This window comes from Anguilla anguilla, chromosome 11 (genome assembly GCF_013347855.1).
Source record: "Anguilla anguilla isolate fAngAng1 chromosome 11, fAngAng1.pri, whole genome shotgun sequence".
Taxonomy (NCBI): Eukaryota; Metazoa; Chordata; class Actinopteri; order Anguilliformes; family Anguillidae; genus Anguilla; species Anguilla anguilla.
The window spans coordinates 35,278,874-35,300,315 of record NC_049211.1 but is presented as its reverse complement, the minus strand read 5'-3'; the positions used below and the strand labels follow the sequence as shown (position 1 = coordinate 35,300,315).

Sequence of the window (21,442 nt, the reverse complement as noted above, 5' to 3'; positions counted from 1 at the left end):
AGAGCTGTTTGAATGCGGATTGGTGCCTGCGTCATGACGTGTTCGGCACACAGCACAGCAGTTCTGCTGTAACGCACCGGCACGTCGAACCTGGGAGGGTGCTCTAATGGATGCTGCACTTTCATTGAACTCCCGTGATAAAGACAGAACGTTGTACGTAGCTCATGTTACGAACCCGATGAAAGGAGAGAGTTTAAATGAGCTGGAGCCATGTCACCTGACCTGAACAAGAGCACAATGATACTTGACCCTGCCAGAATTTTTTGTTGTTGTTGTTGTTGTTGTTGTTTTTAGTCGACTGTTAGTTGTGGCGAAGGACACAGCAAGTATGGAGAGCAGGAAGTTCTCTGTACCTCAGGCAGTAGAGCTTTGTTCTTCTTTCAGGGGGCAGATTTTTTTGTCTCTTGAGGATTAGGAACAGTGTTAAAACAGGTGGCCACGCGGGCACTGGGAGTCCAGACCAGTCAGAGGTGGAGGGGGGTGCGGTTGGCCCTCTGTTGGGTGTGGCAAGATGCTTGGATCCTTCTGATTGGCTGGCCACTGAGCACATGACGTAGATGTTCTATGGTAGAGATCCACATCCGGGACACTGTGGTGCTGGCCGACTGATTCTCTCCCATCTCCAGACAATGCCCTGAGGCGCTGCCAGCCACAGCTGGCACTAGCACAGCCCAGATCTGATACCAGACCATGAGCCCCACCCATGCACCACTTTAAACCCACATTTACAGTGAAATGCACACTCCTAAATAAACTCTGATGGAGTACATTTTACTCAGAGGAAACAAACGCGCTCAAGATAGATTTGAATGAACACTGAGAATTTTAACATGCAGAGAAACACCGTCATTGCAAAGGGGGAACTCCCTGCTACTGCCGCTAAGCTTTGGGCAGGGAGATCCGCTACTGCTGCTAAGCTTTGGGCAGGGGGGCCTGCTACAGCCGCTAAGCTTTGGGCAGGGAAGCCCGCTACTACCGCTAAGCTTTGGGCAGGGGGGCCTGCTACAGCCGCTAAGCTTTGGGCAGGGAGGCCTGCTACTACCGCTAAGCTTTGGGCAGGGGGGCCCGCTACAGTCGCTAAGCTTTGGGCAGGGAGGCCCGCTACAGCCGCTAAGCTTTGGGCAGGGAGATCCGCTGCAGCCGCTAAGCTCTTTCACGTTTCCTGCACAAGGCGCTGCCTCTCGGGGAGCGTATTTCACTCGCCCCGGTCGTCAGGAGCCCGTAATCGCTCCTACAGTAAGTGTCAGACCCGCTCGTAAAACAGCACGCTCCCCCATAAACATGAGTAAGCGCCGCGACCGTAAACCAGGTGAGCCCGGCCCCCGTCCCCGTCTGCCTTCCAGCCGCGCAGCAGCGCAGACTTCCCCCGCCCCCGTCCCCCAACGTGCCCCGATCGCCCGCGATTTACCGTTCGCTCACCTCCGAACCCGAGGCTCTCTCGTTCGGTAATGGCTCACAGCGCGACAGGGGGAACCCTTTTTGTGCGTTTCGGGATTTTCTGTGGTTGTTTTTTTCCTTTTCTTTTTTTAAAAAAAAAACACGCTTTCCTTTTCTAGCCTGGTGTTTGGGGCGGAGGTTTTCGGGGTGTGGGGCGGTGCACCCTTTCACCTTCACGGTCCCGCTTCTCTTACCCGAGGCCTGAATGCAGCCGACCGCACCTGCGCTTCTGCTCCAGGAGGCGGGGCGAAGAGAGGGAGGCGTCCGCTCCCTGTCCCAGCTTGAGAGGCTCTCTCGTGCCCCTGTTTCGCTAGTCAAAAGTTAAAGAGATGAACTGCCGTGCGGTCAGGCTGAATCAAGCCCAAGCAAAATTGCAATTCAGGCATTTAACAGACACTGTCAGTCAAAGTGACTTACAAATGATGCTTTTTAAATGGTTAGAGAAGCATCACTGCAGCTAGAATGAAAAACCTATGGTTACATCAAGTGGACTCACCTGCTGATTGGGTGACCCTTCACAAAACTGGCAAGTTTGAAATAGTAGTAGTAGTAAAACCTTTATCAGTTTACCTGAAGGTCTTGTAGCCCAATCAGGATGGACAAACGCATAAGCAGAGTTACATTCTTGAATTATTCAATCAGAACAGAGTTTATAAAACACATTTTAAATGAGTCAGTCAGAAGGTTTAAAACACCCCTGACTGAAACTGAACCCTTGTTCTGACATGCATTGTGGCACAAGTTGTGGAGCATTTAAGAGAAAGTATATTTTATTTTAAAATATAAACCACCTTAGAGGAATCTATGTCCATTGCACAACTGACACATTGAAGAAGCATACAGAAGCAGGAATATTCTCAATTTATGAAGATGTTTCCATTGTGTTCAAGGTGAAAAAAAAGTATTGATTTTTGACATGGACTGCTTTAAAAATCAGCTTTAAAATTTCCATACAAATAAAGCTACAGCAAACATCACACATTATCTGTGAATGACCACACAAGTGTCAGGTGACTTGGTTTCTGATTCATCTGTGCAGATGTGCATACGTGTGGCAGACAAAGAAAAACTTTTGTGTATGCATACGTTTGTGTTTAACAGTGCTCATTTTACAAGTAAAGGAAAACAGATGAATGCATATTCCATAATAGAAATCCAATAGTTCTTTCTAATCATTTGATTAAATCCAGTAATTAAAAATGTGTTAGAAAACCTCAAGCCTAATACATCAAATAATTTACAGTAATTGACCGTAAATGTGCCATGAATTCCACCTCCCAAGTATCTGGCTTCTTTATCACACCATTCCATTGCAAAAGGAAAACAGTCAAAGTTAAATAAATAAATATAGGCTATAATAGAAATTTAATCACTCTCCCTAATAGTTTGATTAAATCAGCAATTAAAACTATGTGTTTGGGGGGCCCACAATACATCAGAAGAGAGCAGAATTATCATCCAAGCCTTCGCTGAATACTGCTGTTTCTTCCAAAGTTATGAAAAGGAGCTGATTCCCTCTACCAATGAAAGCCATTACGTTCCATCATTAGTTACACACTCTGTTTTTTTTTTGTTTTTCGTCTGGGGGGGGAGCGTCAAAATTGCATTGTTGTGACAAAAAGGTAAAATAATTGCTATATTTCTCTGTGATCAACCACCTTGCTGTAATTTCATTTAAATTCCAAGTACATTTTTCTTTGGATTTTTTTTTTTTTCCTAGGCCGTGTCAATTTGAACAAATTAACCAAAAAATGAATTTAATTAAAAATCGACTTTTTTAATCCGCTGCCACAATATCAAAACTGGTAACAAATTAAGTTCCGTGGTCAAAGGTAAGGAAAATGTAACAGCTGAGACTGAACGTGGACCAAATGCGAAACAGCTCTCGGTGAATGCACTCCCTAAAAACCTAGTACGGTTTTGCCGCTTTGTATGAAACGAGTACTTGAGCTGCAGTCTCGCTAGCAGCCTGCAGCAACTCCCCATTTGGCAGACGCTGTAATCCAGAGTGAATTATACACATAAACACAGGTTTAGGCAACAGAATGCTGATGCCAAGTCATTAGGGTAACGCCAGATAGTAGCCGTGAATACTTATCTATAAGTGGCAAATGCATAAACATGCAGCGTTAAGTTAAGTGCAGGAGGAAGTATAAGCGGGGAGACTGGGAAGGTAGTGCTTCGGCTAGCAAACGCATTTGAAGATATCATTTCATATCATTTTGTAAGTAGCGTATGTGGGGATGGTGAGGCTGTACGAGACCATTGAGCAATGCTGTGCGGGTTCTATAAAAGCCTTTAAAAGGCAATGGGGCTGTGCCGCAGTCCCTGCAGGTTGTGCATTATTGCCTATCTATTTCCAGCTAAAGCTCTTCTAAATCTTAAATGTCCAGTAGAATTATCTCGGTTGGATATATAGGGAGAATTGGTAGAAATGTCACAGTTTTTTGGATTTTGCTCACGTAGCCTGGCACGATGAAATTTTACTTCAAACAGCTTGTAACACAGGGGTGAAATAATTGTAACAGCAAATGAAATATCCTATAATGAGTGTATGGGGTTTTTTTTTTTTTTTTGTCTGCACATGCTAATGTTAATCAAGGAAACACATTGGTTTCTTAACACCCAGGTATGCTTTTTCAAAGCAAACAGCCTACTATAGAAGCTAGTCTGGTGTGTTTGTAATAAATGAATGCGACCAGGTGGCTGTTTCTTTTCCATTAATCACTGAGCATCCAGAAGATGATGTTATGTCAACGCAGCGAACAAACAAGCTGAACACACTTAACATTAAACACTGAACTAACTTAAAAAGTCAGACACGTTGATGAGCACAATTAATTTCTTCAACAGATATTAAATATAACATCTCGCTTTCTCATTTGGTAAAAATATAACAGCAAAAAAGCATGTTGTTTGTTATAGTAGTTCAGAGGCGGCATAATTGTAAGAGCTGTTACACTTATACAGATGGGGAGATTTTTTGGTCATCTAGCAAACAATTCCCACTAATATTGACTCAGGAAACCATTCTAACTTTGGACAAGGACAAATGACTGCTTAAACTGATGTATGATTTTATTTATTGTAAATACATATAATAACTTATATCCAAAAATGTGTTACATTTATACTCTCCCCTATTATGTAATTGCCAATAACATAAAAGGTTAAACTATGCTTTTCAGGGAGTTTATGATTCATCTCAATTGACATAATCACAGCAGTTAATAATCAAGTTGTATTTACTGTATTAAACATTAAACAAAGTACCAGAGAAGAAAGTCTAACTGTATAAATTCAATTCAAGTCAAATGATTGTTTCAGATGACAGTACGCTTGATTTGGAAATGTCTTTGGATTTACTTCAAAGAGAGAAAATGTGTAGCTGGTTTATTTTAAGAGCAACTCATTATTGTGCAGAATGGTGACTTGTTATCATTCAGCTAATTCGGTTGGTAAAAAAGCGGTATCTTATAAAATCTATTTAGGTTTGAAATCCGTTGAATATCCCCTTATTTCATACTTTAACATCACCCGCTGCATATTTAACAAGTAGAAAAAACTTTTTAAAATGTCAGTTGTGTTCATATTTATATAAATGTCACAGCATACAGCATGAAAGCCTCGCTTGGGTTTCTGCAGGTCAGCAGCCCTCAGAATAAAGACTTTTTTTTTAAATTCTGTATGTTTTGCTCTACGCCCCCACTTCTCCTAGCAGTGAATCATAAGCACAGGCCTGCCCCCTCCCTGCAGTGTCCTACCAACCCAGGCCCCAGAGAGCCACTGCTATTTATTTTCACTCTATAATCATCAACCGGTTCAGACCCAAGAACCGGGAGAGGAGGGTTATCCACGTAGCCTACCTCACCGTTTATTCATGTTTTAATGACACTCTTTCTTCCAGCAAAATACAAATGACTGTAAGAACTCCAACCTTATCTTATACACAAACACACACACACACACTCTCTCTCTCTCACACACACACACACACTAATTGGAATTCCTTACAATATAACTCAAATTCAGCTTCCAAGTTCCTCAGAAGCACAGCTGGGGGAAAAAATCACTCATGTAATTCCTGATGTAAGCCACTTGTGCAAATTGGTCCTGGGAGATCTTTGATTAAAGAGTATTTTTCAGAGGTTACAGGCTGCTTCTGATCAGCTCTAATTACTAACTTTGAACCAGAAACAGCCCCTCTTTGAAGCAAATCAAGAATTCCCCAAAGCGCTATTACAACACTGCTACTGCCTAGTTATTGAACCCAAAAACACTGCTGTGACCAGCAAGTCAAAACTCAGACTGAAACCTAGAGATCTATCCACTCTGCCAAGTGAGTAAGAATTTTAATAACTTTTTTGTTGTTATTTAAGCAACATCACTGAGCCAGTACCCACCGATATAAATAAAGAATTCCAAGTAAGAGAGAAAAATAGCTCCTTACTTTATTTTACTCATATACAAGAAGAAACTACACATTGAACAATGCCCCCATTTAAGTCCAATGTATGGAATTTATATATATTATATTTACGAAGGTAGGAATACAAAATTATGAGCTAAAATATCATGTAAATTGTTTTGAAGCAGATGTGAAGACAGGGTGCAGTTTTAAGTATCTCTTGCATTCCTAAGACCAGTGTTACAAGCAACAATAAACACTTTGGAGCCATTGTTGAAATTCGCTGGATTCGCTTAATCCTGGCCATGATGTCTGCGTCCCAGTACCGAACAAATCTGAGGTCAACTTTAGGTCACCAGGCACGGCACAGCCCCTGCGTGATTGTCTGCTCTCACTAGAATAAAAATGTATGGAAATCAGTTCAGCTGACAAAACGTGGCAGTTTTCCAGAAAATAACTACGTTATGGGCCACAACTGAGGCTTGGTAGCGGATTAAATCCATACACGCCGTTTTGTCTTAGAAAGAATTTGCATTAAATCAGTTTTTTAACCGTAAATTATATTATCGTTTATAAATTATAAAATTAAAATAACCCATCATGCAAGTCAAGGCAATAAACCATAAAGAACTCGGTCTTTAAATGGTTATTGACCCAATGTGGTCAGTAAAAACGAAACGTAGCTACTGGAATAAACCATTTTCGGTAAATGTGAAATAATTACACAGTGCTTATACGTTCATATTGTATTGCATAAAATTTGTCGTTTTCTACCCAACTGCCCACAAATAGATATTTGTGAAAAATATGAACTTCCCAGTAAAAGAACCCACCTATATTTAATTGTGGTGATCGAATCGAGAGCACTTGTTCGCTATGATGCAGCACCAGTCTAGTATACTCTCGTGTTTCTAACCACCCTTGATACCGGGTAGGCCTACTACACGTCTTGCGGTTAATGTTCATATCCAGAAAAAAACCGGTTTATGTTCATATCCAGTCAGTCATATAAACAAAGAAAACGCACCCTGACAATGAATTAACGACATTCTTTTAAACTGTATACTAGAGCTGGATTGTTCAAGACATTTACGTTAAATTCCGGTAGAGTTTGCTCCGCCGTTTTATGATTGTACAGAAAACAGGGGAAATCAATTTCAGATTTATAAGACTGCGGGTTACAGATACTAGGTATAAGCTACTGTGCTGCATATGCCTGTGGTTATATCAACAGCGACCTCTGCGTAGCCCACGAGCTTGGAAAGAAAAACATGGCTGAGCTGCTGTAAACAAGTTCCACTGCTCATATTGAGCAAATAAAAAGTTTACCGAAGTGCCAGCACTGCTAAACCCCGTGGCAACTATGAACTATAACTAAGACGCAGGCCAACTATTTTTTTTTTTTTTTTTTTTTGAAGGACTGGTCGTTTTTTAATGTTTTTAAAATATTCGTGTAAATACGAGTACTACTGCAAGTAGGGCCTATTAGGTATACGGTAGGCTATATAACATTAAAAATTCGAAGCTTTCGAACTTAAATTCATTTCGAGTCGAATAATCTTCAATGCATTTCCAGAATTATTGCCAACACCCCGCACTTGGCCGACGGCTAGATAGTACAGTCAACAAGTTCAGCATCACCCACCAGATCCTGAAAGGGCAACATTATTTGGTCCAATATCCGCTATTTATCCTTTGCGGTGAAATCTGAAGTAGCACTATTAGCATGAATAATTTTAAAATGCAGTTTGGCACAACCTTTAACCATATTAATTTCACTGGGTTCCTCAAAACATTTAATGTGTCAATGTTGTCTTTCCTAAAAGGGCTATTGGCCTGGGCCTATTAGCATAATAGGCTACCTGACATTATTTTGTGAAAAAATAAATAAATAAATAAATAAATAAATAATTAAAAGGTAATGTGCTTCTCAATGGAAAACTTCTGCGCTGGAAGTGTCCCACATAACTATACAAGAACAAACAAACTGAACTTGTCCAGCCTATTTTGGCTTTGTGAAAGTTAGGCCTAAGTGTTTCGCTGCTGCACAGATGTAGGCCTACGCGGAAATGCGCTATTTATGTGTACATGTTCGGCTCTTTAGGATATAGGACTCAAATAACCAAATAAATAAATAAATAAAAACTTAAATTTCAAACCAAAACACGGGCCGGAAAATTAGGCCTGTGTTCTCCCTACCCTAGCTGGTATCTGGTAGATTTTTCGTCCGCATCCAGCGATCGCGGTGGGCCCGTATAATGAACAGCGTGAACAACTTCACTTGCAGGTAAAACAAACACGCAGAGGCAGACAAACACGCACGCACACATGCACGTCGAAGTTCTAAACTTGCGACATTGCTGTGTTACCTCTGTGATGCTGCTAGGACGCCGCTTGGGGCTCAAGTGCGTTTTTTTCTCGGCGTTGTTTACAGCGATAAACGGCAATGAAGCCATAAATCTTGTCTCAGCTCTGCCGGGACAGAACCATTTGTATGCATCCTTATAAGCGGCAGCTATGCTTCTGCCCATTAACATCCTTTTTCGGGCACTCTCCCCTTCACTCTCTCCTGCGCCGTCCCCTAAAAAACATTAACAGATTGTTAATGCCTTCGGTGAGAATAGTTAGGTTTCGTCTAGACGTTGGCCAAATACGACAGGCTGGGCCGGAACAGTTACCATGGGCGTTATTATCGAGCTGTTCGTAGTACAATCCCGCCAGGAAATTTAGGAAAATAGCGTGCATTAAACGTCAGTCTCTCCCACCCCGTCTCTCTCCCTATCTCTCTCTCGCATGTTTTATTTGTAAAATTAAAAGAAAGAAGCTTGTCCATAAGTTATCTTATTTCGCCACGACGCCTACTTCGCGCATCTAAACCCGGTTTCCTCAAAGCAATTTTGCAAAATGTATTCCTGTTGGTTACCTCAATGTTACACGCCCTTAAAAATACAGACTAAATACTGGCATTGATATTCTTAGCGTTCAAATAACATTCTGAAGCTGGACAATATTATGCACATTGCCTATTAGTGTTTCTGTGTAAGAGGTATCTGAGGTTTATCGATGTTTTCTGCGGCTGTTTTGTCCGCATCTCCGAAAGCGTCGACGGTAAGTAGGAATTCTAAGAGGTTTGACACCCAGTGCGAGCGCCGCGCTTTTGTGAGAGAAGGGAAAATGATTTATTGCTACCACCGCGGTTCAAACAGAGTTCACTTGGAATTGCAGCATGCTGGCGGCGGGGCTAAAATATGGTCTTGCTCTACCAGCCCGACTATCAAGAAACGCTTTTTCAATTTCAAGCAAGGGAGGGTAAGCATAGAGAGGGGGGGGGGAATGAAATAAAGCGAATTAATTTTTCTAAACCTTGCATTTCTGTACGGATACACGTGAATGCTAACAAAATTATAATACTATCTAAACTAAGCTTATTTCATTAGACAATAATTGAGAAGTGAAACATTGACTTGCAAGTATTTCTTTAGAATGAAGATAAATAGGCCAACTATTTGGAAGCAAGTACGGTTGCCAAGGAGCATTCCCATTTATATTAAAACTAATAATTTTTATTACGCATAATTATTACAGCCTCCACAGAAAACTTAACATTATTAAGTTTTCTAAGTAAGGCTACCTCATGTTCTTAATAAGAGATTCTCAGTAATACCTCACTGGTATTAATAAAAGGAGTAATAACGGTGATAGTGTTTGCATGTCTCCTCGTCTGGCTTTCAGCTCTCATTGCGGTAGTGTGTGTGTGCGTGCGTGCGTGCGTGGGTGTGTGTGTGTGTGTGTGTGTGTGTGTGTGTGTGTTGGCTGTGTGTGTGTAGTAGAAGGGTCATCGCCATCGCCCCTCTATAATCCGGTAAAATTCTGAACATATATTGATATATATATATATATATATATATATATATATATATATATATCAAAATTAATGAAGGACGTTGTCTCGGGGCTCTGTCTCAGATTGCTTTCGACGCCGCTGGCAGTTTAGTAAACAATGAACAAGAACATCAACAACCAAGGGTTTTGTTTTTAAAGGTGCAGAGCATGTATGGTGCATAGCTATAACATAAGAATTTAAACCAATTTGCTCGTTCGTCCATTATGTACTTAGATACTTACCTAACTAGCGCTTTGCTCGCATTCAGTGCACACTCGAACACAGTAATATTTCATGTTAATGGCTTTGGATCTAGGATGAAGCTGGACTTGTAATATGCATACTGAACGCTTCTATGTGACAAGCTTTGTGACAGCAATTCACTGAACTCTAAATAACAAATCGTTTTTAAAATGAGATTGATTTCCAGACTACAACTGGAAGGAGTCAGGGAACGATGGTCTTCTTAATATTTTCCTTAATGGACGCTGAATGAATTGTCTATACAATCGTGACTTTGGTACGCATCTGTTCTGCTGCGTGTAAAAATAACACATTATGTGCAGGCCATTACAGTGTAATTACAAAGAAAGAGGGAACCATCTCAGTGACTAGGTACATTTGTTTCACGCGCGAAACTGTCAATAAATAGGTTGTTTTTTATGTTTATGTTTTATGTTGGCATTCTGAAGTAGCTTTTTTCGGCGAGAATCTTTTTTGACAGTGCTATATCACCTAACATGCCACCTATATTTCGTTTGTTTGATTCACACTTTGAAATACGTTATGTAAATTGTGTTAAATTCCATTCGCTTGAATTGACTTCAACAATCATTTGGCATAGTCATAGCATAATTATTTTATGCACTATGTACTTTTTTTTTGTCTTTGCGACCGGTTTTTAGACAATCCTGTACGTGGCTTCATTGGCTAAATTTTCCGGCTGTGGTGAAATAGCCATGCCGGGCCTCAGCCCTTCATCCAGCTTTTGCTTGAAGCTCTCCTCTCGGCAGCACCAGGAGAGTAAATGAAATAGAGATTATATCTGGAGGAGACGCAGGGTCGACTCGGGTTTACATTCCTCCGCGCGCCATCCATCACACAAAGAGACAAACATGGAGGGCTTTCAAAACAACTCAGCTACAATTGCTTTCACCAACTTCATTCAAAAATCGGACCCTGCTTCGTTTGCGTTCATTTATTGATTTCCCTCCTCAAGCATAACATTTTATAATATCTTAGATTATTGCCGATATGTACAAATATGTACACATCGAGTCTATTTTTTGTTTTAGAGGTTGAGGGTATTTATCTGTTTTGAAATATGCTAACTCATCGCACATATATCATATCTAAAGGTGACCTCGTGGGCGCTGGAAGCGTGGAGTGTTCTTTCATAGGGTAGCCTATGAATTATAGTATTGGTTGTAATTGGGACCGTCCACTTACAGTATGGTACATGTTAGGCATTGACTCTACGGTGGCGAACTGCACACAATTTTAGTTTTACATCGTTAAAATACAACGATAAAATTTAAAATTGCTCCGTGTCAAGTCATCAAACGTTAATTAATTCAGTGAAGTTTTAGATGCGGGGGCTGAGATAAAACAGATATGTTTCAATCCGTTTGTGCCTAAGTTTACACCCTCTCTTTGTCTGACAACCTTTGTAGATAATCCTGGCTATTATACATTTTTGTTGCTATCGAAAATTCGTTCTATACCGCGTATATAACACGATGATGAAATGGCACATCCAAATGCGACTCTTCAGCGATTACTTGGAGAACACACAGTTTGTGGCTCAAAATTCGTGATTTGCTCGTGCAGAGACGAGCTCTTTTGTGATGTTCTCTTTGTCTGTGTATGGTAATGATTGTCAAAACTCCTTTGTTTGACCACTCCCTTTGATTCTAGTTAAATCGTTTAATTCAAAATAAAAAAGTGGTAATTTGCGTAATGCGCAGTTTCACCGCACACTAAGGATACATTTAACTAAAAATACGAGCACGCTTTTAATTTACACCCAAAAAAATATTAAACGAAACCGTTCGTTTTTTTGTTGCCAAGCATGCACGGAACATTAACAAATTCAACTCACAAAGGTATTTTCTTTTTTAAATAATACATCAGGTTTTAATCATTGAACCGAGCGCTTAGACAACCCGCTACAGTTATATTGAATCTTTTGGATTTTGAAACCTGATTTTTAAGAATATTTTGGGCAAACATACAATGTAGCTATGCAACCCAGCTATAAAAACAATAGCTACATTACGTCGATTTGTTTTTAAAATAACATACCATAGCCTTCCTCAAAAAAAATAGAAGTTACTATTTTTTCAAATTCCAGGAATTTCCGTTCAGCTTTTTAACCGCATCTCTGTCCTTAGTGCAAACGGAAAATTAGAGGCAAGATAAACGCGAGTTCCCCCTGATGAATGATTACGCGCGTGCACACTGTCCTCTCTCTCTCTCTCTTCTCTCTCCCTTTCGGCCCCAATCTATCCCTCTGTCCGTGCTGCTGACTTTAAGGTGAAGGATCTCTTCATGTTTTAATTTGTTCGTTTCTGCAGGCTGAAAAGTTTTTGCTCGTCGCAGAGCGGACTGGTGTGTCGTGGAAGGACCACGGCTCTCCATTCACTTGACTCCGGGACGGCTTGTATCTCCAGCATCCTTCGGTGCGCCTGGCTATTGGAGCACAGCCCCACGTGACCACAAGGTTCCACTCTTGTTGGCATAATATTAAATGTTTCTAGTCTGTTGCCAGAAGCGAATACAAAAAAAAAATCTTAAGTTTACTCTGTGAATAACTTATCATCTGCTATGCAAAAAGTAACATTTTACGAAAATGAAAGGCCGTTTTTGGGTTATACGTGCCAGGAACCATCTAGTTTAGACTTACAGCAACTACATCCAACTTCTATGGACAACCAGTTTATCCCATGTTACCTGCAGGATGACAATTACATATTCGACAAAGACATCGAAGCCAAGAAATGCGTGGGATCAAGTGGAGACTACATCCATGAATTTCGAGAACTACTCTGCCAGCGTCCAGTCACGTCTTTTCCCGGCGTCCGCCGCTCCTCGATCCGGATAAATCCGTTCCGGAGCACTTTGGACCAGTCGTGTAGAACCACTGGCTCAACCAACGCCGACGGCACAAGCAGGTGCTCTTCAGGCGGCCAGTTATCCAAGCAAATCTTTCCATGGATGAAGGAGACGCGACAGATCCAGAAAAGGAGAGCCCACAGCTTCACTGAATCAGGTAAGTTTTGATAGGACTCTGGCTGGCAGGAGCTCGGCGTTGTGAACGGAGTATGCAATAATGTATCTCACGACTTAACAAATAAATGATGAATAGCTATAACGCAAAGTAGTGTGGTTGTAGGTATATCCATTGTTTTTTATTTCAAGACTGCTTTGTTTAATTGTTATATCTAAGGAAGGATAGTGTAAGCACATTTTTGGTGTGGCAAAAGTTATTAAACAAAAAACAAGTGGGGCCTATTTTTTTTTACAATAGACTTTATTATTAATATTCTTATTCTTCTTATTATTGTACTATTTGTTACATTATTTTGGAATGTGGAGGCTTTTGCAAAAGTAGCTTTAATCAGACAAGCGTGTTAAGAAACGAAATTAACCTGAGAGAACAACGTATAGCTGAAGTGTGGTTAGTTATGGTTGCGCTCAGCTACAAATATGGATATTAAACATTTATTTTGAGTTTGGCATGGAGAACTCACATTGAAGTTATTCAGATGATCAGTTATTCAGGCAAAGTTGCTTTTGTTTGATTTGTTCTTATAGCAGTTTTCTATTGGTAGATTTGAGCTGGTATTATATCAGTGTGAGGAAATTGCAATATATGCAGTACAGTGCATTGCTTGTAACATCCCTTCTCCTACAGTAGATAATTGTTCACAATCCATAGGCTGTGTCCTCTGCATTGTCTGTCCACTCTCCGCAGAGACTGGCATCTCAGTGCTAAAGCATGCTGCAAACGTGTCATCATCCAATAAGTAACACCTGCTCACTCCCGATCGCCATGACGACCCTTTCCACTAATCACCTGGTTATTGATAAGAGAATAAATGAATGGGAAAATATTGCATGGTGAGCTGTTGATCAGTCGTTGTCAGGAGACGCTTACGGTCTTGGACAGAAGTCAAGCGCATTAGGTGTGGGACAAACCCAAGACCTGATCACAGGATGGTAAATACTTTCAGCGCGCACCGTCCAGTGGAGCACAAGCTGTGCTAGGGCACTGACAGAGGTTCAGCTGTCTGTCAAGGAGCTGAAAACTGTTTTTTGTAGTTGATGCAAGGGAGGACGGGAACTGAATTGTTTTTTAAATGCTCAACAAATAGTTGCAATGATGTGTAAAGATGAAAGTTTTGAAATATGAAGACTGCTTCATTTTAGATATACAAGTTAGGGATATGTAGTACTGAATATGCAGGAAGACAGGGTTTCTGTGTAGCTACAGTTTGACATGTCCTCAGATAATCTTGAGTTAGTCTGAGCTGGGAGGATTCAGTGAGCTGTATACCAGGACAGGCTGAGTGGGTAGCACTAAAACTGTGGACTGGAGCACACACGGGTGTGGAATGGAGCGCTTGCAAAAACTTTGCTTAGGTTCACAATGGTGGAGAGGGAGTGTACCAACACCCCCCCACACGCACAACCACCTACATAACCACCTACACCCACACACACACACTGTGTTTGTCATGAAAACAGAACATAGACTGGTTTTATCTTTACTCAACGTGTGTGTGTGTGAGGGGGAGGGGGGGGGTGGAGTTTTCCTCAGTTTGATTTGTGAGTGGTCGGCCTGTTCCCCTCCCGCTCAGTGTCTCATGAGCACGCCTGTTATCATCTTTTACTTTAGCGATCCATGTATGATCTGAAGGACAGAATAAGGCCAACGAGTTGCTAATTACCCCCCCTCCCCCCCCCCCCCCCCCCCCCCCCCCACACACACCTCCCCTCCCAAACCCCAACCGCAGCGCCAGCTAGCTGACACACACGTACGCCCACACGCGCGCAAACCCAACTGATGCAGTCCCTGGCGCTTGTGCTTTTTAATTTTGCGCAGTCTTTCCTGCCTCGTGCTCTGTTTTAAACGTCAGCCGCTCTCAACGTGGCGCAGACAAATTAGTGCTCACCAAACTGCTGCATGAAGCAAAGAGGCCATTAGCTCAGTGCTTCCCTCCCCGCCTCATTTAATAAAGATGCGCGTCTTCATCTATTACTTAACTTATTTTCTTTTAATAATCTTTTAAAGGGCAGTGCATCAATGTAGCCGCAAACCAAAAGGGGAATAAACCAAAATTGTGTGTGTGTGTGTGTGTGTGCGTGTGTGTGTGTGTGCGCACTGCGTGTGAGAAATTTAAAGGAGCTGCTGACACATATTCAGAAATACTTTAGGAGGAACGAGGCTCGGGTCTGTATCCAGCTGTAATAGAGATCAATTTGTCTTCAGTTTAATATCAGGCTGAAAGCTGCTTGTCACAGAGATATAAAAACGCGTCTCCTAAACTGATAGATATAGATTAACAGCCAGAGGCTGTGACGTGGCGATGCCTCTATTGCTGCCGGGCCTTTTGTGTTGTATTGTGCTGATATTTTGGTGTAATGAACATCACAATATTTGCGGTTTTACCTTTCTTAAATGCAGCTCAACAGAGTCACAGTCCCAATGGTCATACCATATGAAGATTGAATATCTCTCCAACCTCTTGACAAGTTCTGGAGAGTTTGTTCAGTATTATGTGCGTTCTGCCACATAAGTATTCTCCATTTTGTATTTTCAGTTGAGCGGAATATAAAAGATAGATAAAAGTGCATGTCCAGGATGGTCCAGAAGGCAGAATGACTTCTCTTTAGCCGAAAGCTATGCAGGTGCTGAACTGGTGCTCACGTGTCTTTTAGGAGACGTGTGTTCATCCAAGTGCAGGTGTGTAGCCCTATTTATTCAAACCATAACCCTAAATATGGGGAAAATACCTAATTGATAGCTTAATGTACTTCCATGGCTAAATAGGCCAGGCCACTTTTGTAGGTGTTTTTGTCTGCTCACTGATTTCAGTAAGAGTTAGGAATTAGGGTCAGTTTTACGCATCTGCATTGGGTCAATTTTACACTGCTAGATAAGGTCAGTTTTACACAGCTGGACAGGGTCACTTTAACCAGCTGGATTAGGTCAGTTTAAACAGCTGGACAGGGTCAGTTTATAAGCTCAATAGGATCAGTTTTACACAATTGAACTGGGTCATTTTTACACAGCTGGACAGGGTCTGTTTAACCAGCTGGATGGGGTCAGTTTAAACAGCTGGATGGGGTCAATTAAAACAGCTAGACAGGGTCAGTTTAAACAGCTGGACAGAGTCAATTTAAACAGCTGGGCAAGGCCAGTTTTACACAATTGAACTGGGTCACTTTTACACAGGTGGACGGGGTCAATTAAAACAGTTGGACAGAGTCCATTTAAACAGCTGGACAGGGTCAGTTCGAACAGCTGGACAAGGACAGTTTTACACAACTGGACAGGGTCTGTTTAAACAGCTGGGCAGGGTCCATTTAAACAGCTGGACAGGGCCACTTTAAACAATTGGACAGGATCCATTTAAATAGCTGGACAGAGTCAGTTTAAACAGCTGGACAGAGTCAGTTTAAACATCTGGACAGGGTGAGTTTTACACAATTCAACTGGGTCACTTTTACTCAAGTGGACTGGGTCAGTTAAAAACAGCTGGACAGGGTCACTTTAAACAGCTGGACTCGATGATCCAGCTACATGCTAGTTAGTGTATTTGTCACAGAATTTGAATTACTAATTAGTAAAGTATGGGTGGCGTATCTGATTGGTGCTTGAAAACGCACTGCATGATTCCATGGAAATGGATTTGGGCGATAGAATGGGGAGCAGACGGGTTATACAGTGTCTCTAAAACATTTTAAAGAGCGAATTAGCATTAGAAGGTAGTTGGAAATGGTCCATAACATATGTATTCATCATATCAGTGTTCAACCCACAATATGACTATATATGGGCATGTCTACGTTGGTCATTGGTGCCTGGCACCCATGGCAACGCTTATGCCGAACAGGGTCAGATTTAGCCTACACAACTGAACAGGGTCAGTTTTACACAACTGGACAGGGTCAGTTTTACACAACTGGACAGGGTCAGTTTTACACAGCTGGATAGGGTCAGTTTTACACAGTTGTATAGGGTCCATCTTAAACAGCTACATAAGGTCAGTTTTAAACTGCTAGATAGGGTCAGATTCAGAGTTTAAGGGGGTCAGTTTTAAACAGCTACATAGGGTCAGATCTACAGTTTAAGGGGGTCAGTTTTAAACAGCTAGATAGGGTCAGATTTAGAGTTTAAGGGGGTCAGTTTTAAACAGATTTTAAATTGATTTACACTGCTGGGTAGGGTCTGATTTCTCCGTGCAGGTTATATTCTGGACATTATGAGAGAGAAAGAGAGGCAGAGACAGACTGAGAGAGGGGGAGAGAGGTAAAATGCACATCTCTCTTACATCATGTTACTTTATTACCCCGGTTCAGTGTATAGCTTCCCCCAGGTTGATGGAATACAAAGAGTATTCTGGATATTTTCTTGGTCCTTAAACAGCAACGGCTGGTTTTACCCTGGAAGAAATATGTGCTAAATGAGGAAAATCCATTTGGAAAAACAAATATAAACGTGTGCTACGAAATTCCAGCCTGCAGAAGGAATTAGGACTCGGCAAATGTTTGTAATGGCCGGGCATTCACCAGCAGGTCTGCTTCTCTCTTTCTGCAGCTACTGTGAAAAATGTGTTTTTAAGCAGAGCGGGACAAATCGTCCCCCTGCTGAGGTTCCCTGAACTATTTTCCAACATGTCCGACACAGCTGATCATTTCTTGGCCGTTCCTCTTCCCGAGACCGAACAGGTTTACTCATCGCTGGACAAAAAACATACCAAAGCATGACAAAATGATTGTTCACGGCAACATATTGATAGCATTGCTAGCAGTGAAATAAGCCATTTGTTTGTGAAAAGTGGTCAGTAAATAAATGACCTTTTAGGATCAAAAGGTCAAGCAGTGCAGCAAATCCATATTTTTCAAATTTTGATCCAAATGTGAAGCATATATATACAGTATATATGTATGCCTGTCCGACAGACCAAATGCCACAATATGTACATTTAAATTAAAGGAATAACCAACATAAAATGTCTTAGTAAGGTGTTAGGCTACCATGAGTCACCAGAACAGCTTCAATGTGCCTTGGCATAAGATTCCAAGAGTGCTAACACGTCAGTCCAAAATCTCCCATAGGTGTTCAGTTGGTTGAAGATCTGGTGACTTCGAAGGTCATAAACATATGATTAACATTATTTTCATACTCACCAAACCATTCAGTGACCCCTCCTGTCCTATGGATGGGCATTGTCATCCTGAAAGTGACCACTGCCACCAGGATAGAAATGTTTCATCATAGGATAAAAGTGATCACTCAGAATAACTTTGTATTGATTTGCAGTGACCCTTCCCTCTAAGGGGACAAGTGGACCCAAAACATGCCAGGAAAATGCCCCCATGCAATGACATAACCACAGCACCCCCTCACTGTAGGGGTCAAGCATTCAGGCCTGTACCGTTCTCTTGGTGGATGCCACACATGCACTCGCCCACTTGTCGAGAATATGGTGAAGGATGACTCATCTGACCGTATCACCTTTTTCCACATCTCTGTAGACCAGTACCTGTGGTTTTCGCACCACTGAACTCTCAAATGTGCATTCGTCTTTGTAATGAGGGGTTTATGTACTGCAACCCCACTGTAATATCCCTTTATATGTAGTTGTCGACAGACTGTTCATGCTGACAGTGTGATAACGTCCTGCATTGACATGCTCAGTCACCTGAGAAAGAGTTGCTCTTCTGTTTTTCCTTACATATCGCACTAATGTTCACTTTCAACCACAATTTTTAATCCTATTTACTGATGTCTTTCCCATAGATCTGAATGTAGGTGTCACTTTAGTCAATGTTCCTACTGAAATACTAGGTCAACTGGGCCTGCTCAGCATTTTATACATGCGACAGAGCATGATAGGATGTTAACTGCTTAATTGTATCATGCTGCACACCTGCATGGAAGTATCCACGTTCGTTACGTTTTTCCACTCATTTATTCAGGTTTTTCCTTTAATTTGTCACCCATACAGCTGTCTGTGTTGGGGCAGTAGTCAGGCCAACTGTCTCTTGTGTTGGGGGAGTAGTCGGGCCGGGTCTCTTGTGTTGGGGCAGTAGTAAGGCTGACTGTCTCTTGTGTTGGGGCAGTAGTCATTTCCATATCTTGCCATCGCTGCTGAAGGGAAGGCCCGTTGGCAAACCAAAAAATTTATTACACAAAAAATAAAGTGTGCATTTTTCAGAAGATTTATGGCTTTGGTTTAATGCAAAAGACAGGCAATAAAGTTGCAATGGAAAAGCAGAGCAGCTTTTACGCAAAATCAGATTTGTTTAACAAAAATATACGTTTAGCAGATGCAGTCCAGATCAGCTGGTGAAATGTGTACAGAAGTCTACTGTTCATTCTTTTGTTCCCTAAGTGAATGCTTTTTTATTTCAGACACCATTTATTCCTTAATCTGCTGATTGTGTTTAGGTACCCAGCAAGCCAGGAAAAGGTTTTAATCGATCAGCCATGGCTCACAAGTATGAGTAATGTATGGATGTAGACACACATCCAGCAAACAGTAAAATTCAGGTCATGGGTAACTGACATGGTGAAGATGCAGTATGATGAATGATCCTTGTTCATAATGACCTCATAAATGTTTTGCATTGGAGCCTGTGGAAATGACCTGACTGCGCTGATGAGTCCAGGGTTTTTCAGTGGCCCTGTGTGTCATGAACATGTCTTTCACCACCCCACCCTGTCTGTCTGTCCCTCTCTCGCTCTCTCGCTCTCTCTCTCCTCCCAGGTGAGTCGGCCAGCAGCAGCGGGGGCGAGACCAGCCCCCCGGGCGGCGGCGGCGCCGGAGGCGGTGGGCGTGGCCCGGCGCCGAAGCGCGCCCGCACCACCTTCACCAGCTCCCAGCTGGTGGAGCTGGAGAAGGAGTTCCACTTCAGCCGCTACCTGTGTCGCCCGCGGCGGCAGGAAATGGCCTCCTCCCTGAAGCTGTCGGGGCGCCAGATCAAGATCTGGTTCCAGAACCGGCGGATGAAGTACAAGAAGGATCAGAGGGGGAGGGGGAGGGCCAGGGCGGAGGCCGATTCGCCGCAGGGGCCGTCCCGCAGCTCCAGCCCCGGCCCAGGCCCCGGCCCCGGCCCCTCTGCCGGCTACGCCGCGCCCCTCTTCCCTCCCGCCTTCGAGTCTTCCAGAGGCGCCTACGGACTGGCGGCGTACGCCTCCGCGGACCGGCAGGGGGCGGGCCTCCTGTCGTCCGTGGCGCAGGCGTACGATTGGCCCGACCCCGGAGCAGGCGGTCACGGCCACGTGAGCGCGGAGCCCGCGGCTGGACTGGGCGTCCCTGACCCCCCTTTCGCCGTTCTGGACTACGGCTGTGCGGTCCCCGGCCACGTCAGACGGGCCCTGGGGCCCCGCGACACGCAGGTGTCCTCCTTCTGTGACTTCGGTGCACACTGAAGTAGTCAGGCATCTCCTCGGGACCTGTGGGGGTGAAGAACACACACATGCACACACACATAAACACACACACACACACGCACACACACGCACACAGACACGCACACATACACGCACGCACACATACACACACACACATACACATATACACACATACACACACGCACATACACATATACACACACACATACACATATACACACACACATACACATATACACACACACACATACACACACACACACACACGCACACATACATGCACGCACACATACATACACACACACACACATATACACACACACGCACACATACACATACACATACACGCACGCACACATACACGCACACATACACGCACGCACACATACACACACACACACATGCACACACACACGCACACAAACATGTAAGGACACACCTGTACAGCCCAAATTCTTTCCAAACACACATCCTCTCTTCACAAAAGACCATCACACCTTTGAAACACTACATGCAGTATGTACTAACTGATGCTCTCCACCGAGGCAGCCTACCGTCTGAAAAGGCTCATGGAGTTTGTAGGCCTTATCAGGTGAAATAGCAGATATTGAACATTAACAAAATACTTTCCGTGTGCATTCTGACGGACAAGCTTCCCAGTTAAAATCTTATCGGCTCATATTATTCAAAGTATCAGAGGGCTTTTTTTTTGGTTTTTTGGTAACAGTAGTTGCCCCCTTCAACAGGTTGATTTATCAAACCCGGGTCTTTTTTATTTACCTGAGCCTCCAGTAGATTCGTATTTGCACAGATAGAGAGGAGAAATAGAGGCACGTATCACACAAGCGTAAGACTACAAGACAACATTTGCTCATGCAAGCCTTGGTTCTTGTTTTCAAAAAGGCAAACTGAAGGCAATTGACACATAATGCATGTTAGCTACAATATACTGAGAAGCATTTGGAGGTATGAGTTTGCAGCAGACTGGGGTAACAGGTGTTCCACCAGAATATTTAGTAGAACTATTCATGGAAACACTTCCCATCTTTCATGTCATGTAAATATT

At 42.6% G+C, this 21,442-nt stretch overlaps 1 protein-coding gene across 3 annotated transcripts in view; it reads left to right on the top strand.

Annotated features, from left to right (window-relative positions):
• The window catches only part of LOC118208381 (homeobox protein Hox-B3-like), a 79,297-nt gene extending 58,813 nt beyond the window's left edge, over positions 1-20,484 (top strand). For 2 of the 3 annotated variants that reach the window (XM_035382999.1, XM_035382998.1), the window contains 3 exons: positions 12,305-12,450; positions 12,687-12,999; positions 19,730-20,484. In XM_035382999.1, the coding sequence (XP_035238890.1) occupies positions 12,945-12,999; positions 19,730-20,394 (720 nt within the window). In that variant the 5' untranslated portion in view covers positions 12,305-12,450; positions 12,687-12,944 and the 3' untranslated portion in view covers positions 20,395-20,484. Of the gene's footprint in view, positions 1-11,824; positions 12,451-12,686; positions 13,000-19,729 lie in introns of those variants that run through there. The other variant, XM_035383000.1, reaches the window with a different exon arrangement.
• Positions 20,485-21,442: the final 958 nt, after the last annotated feature.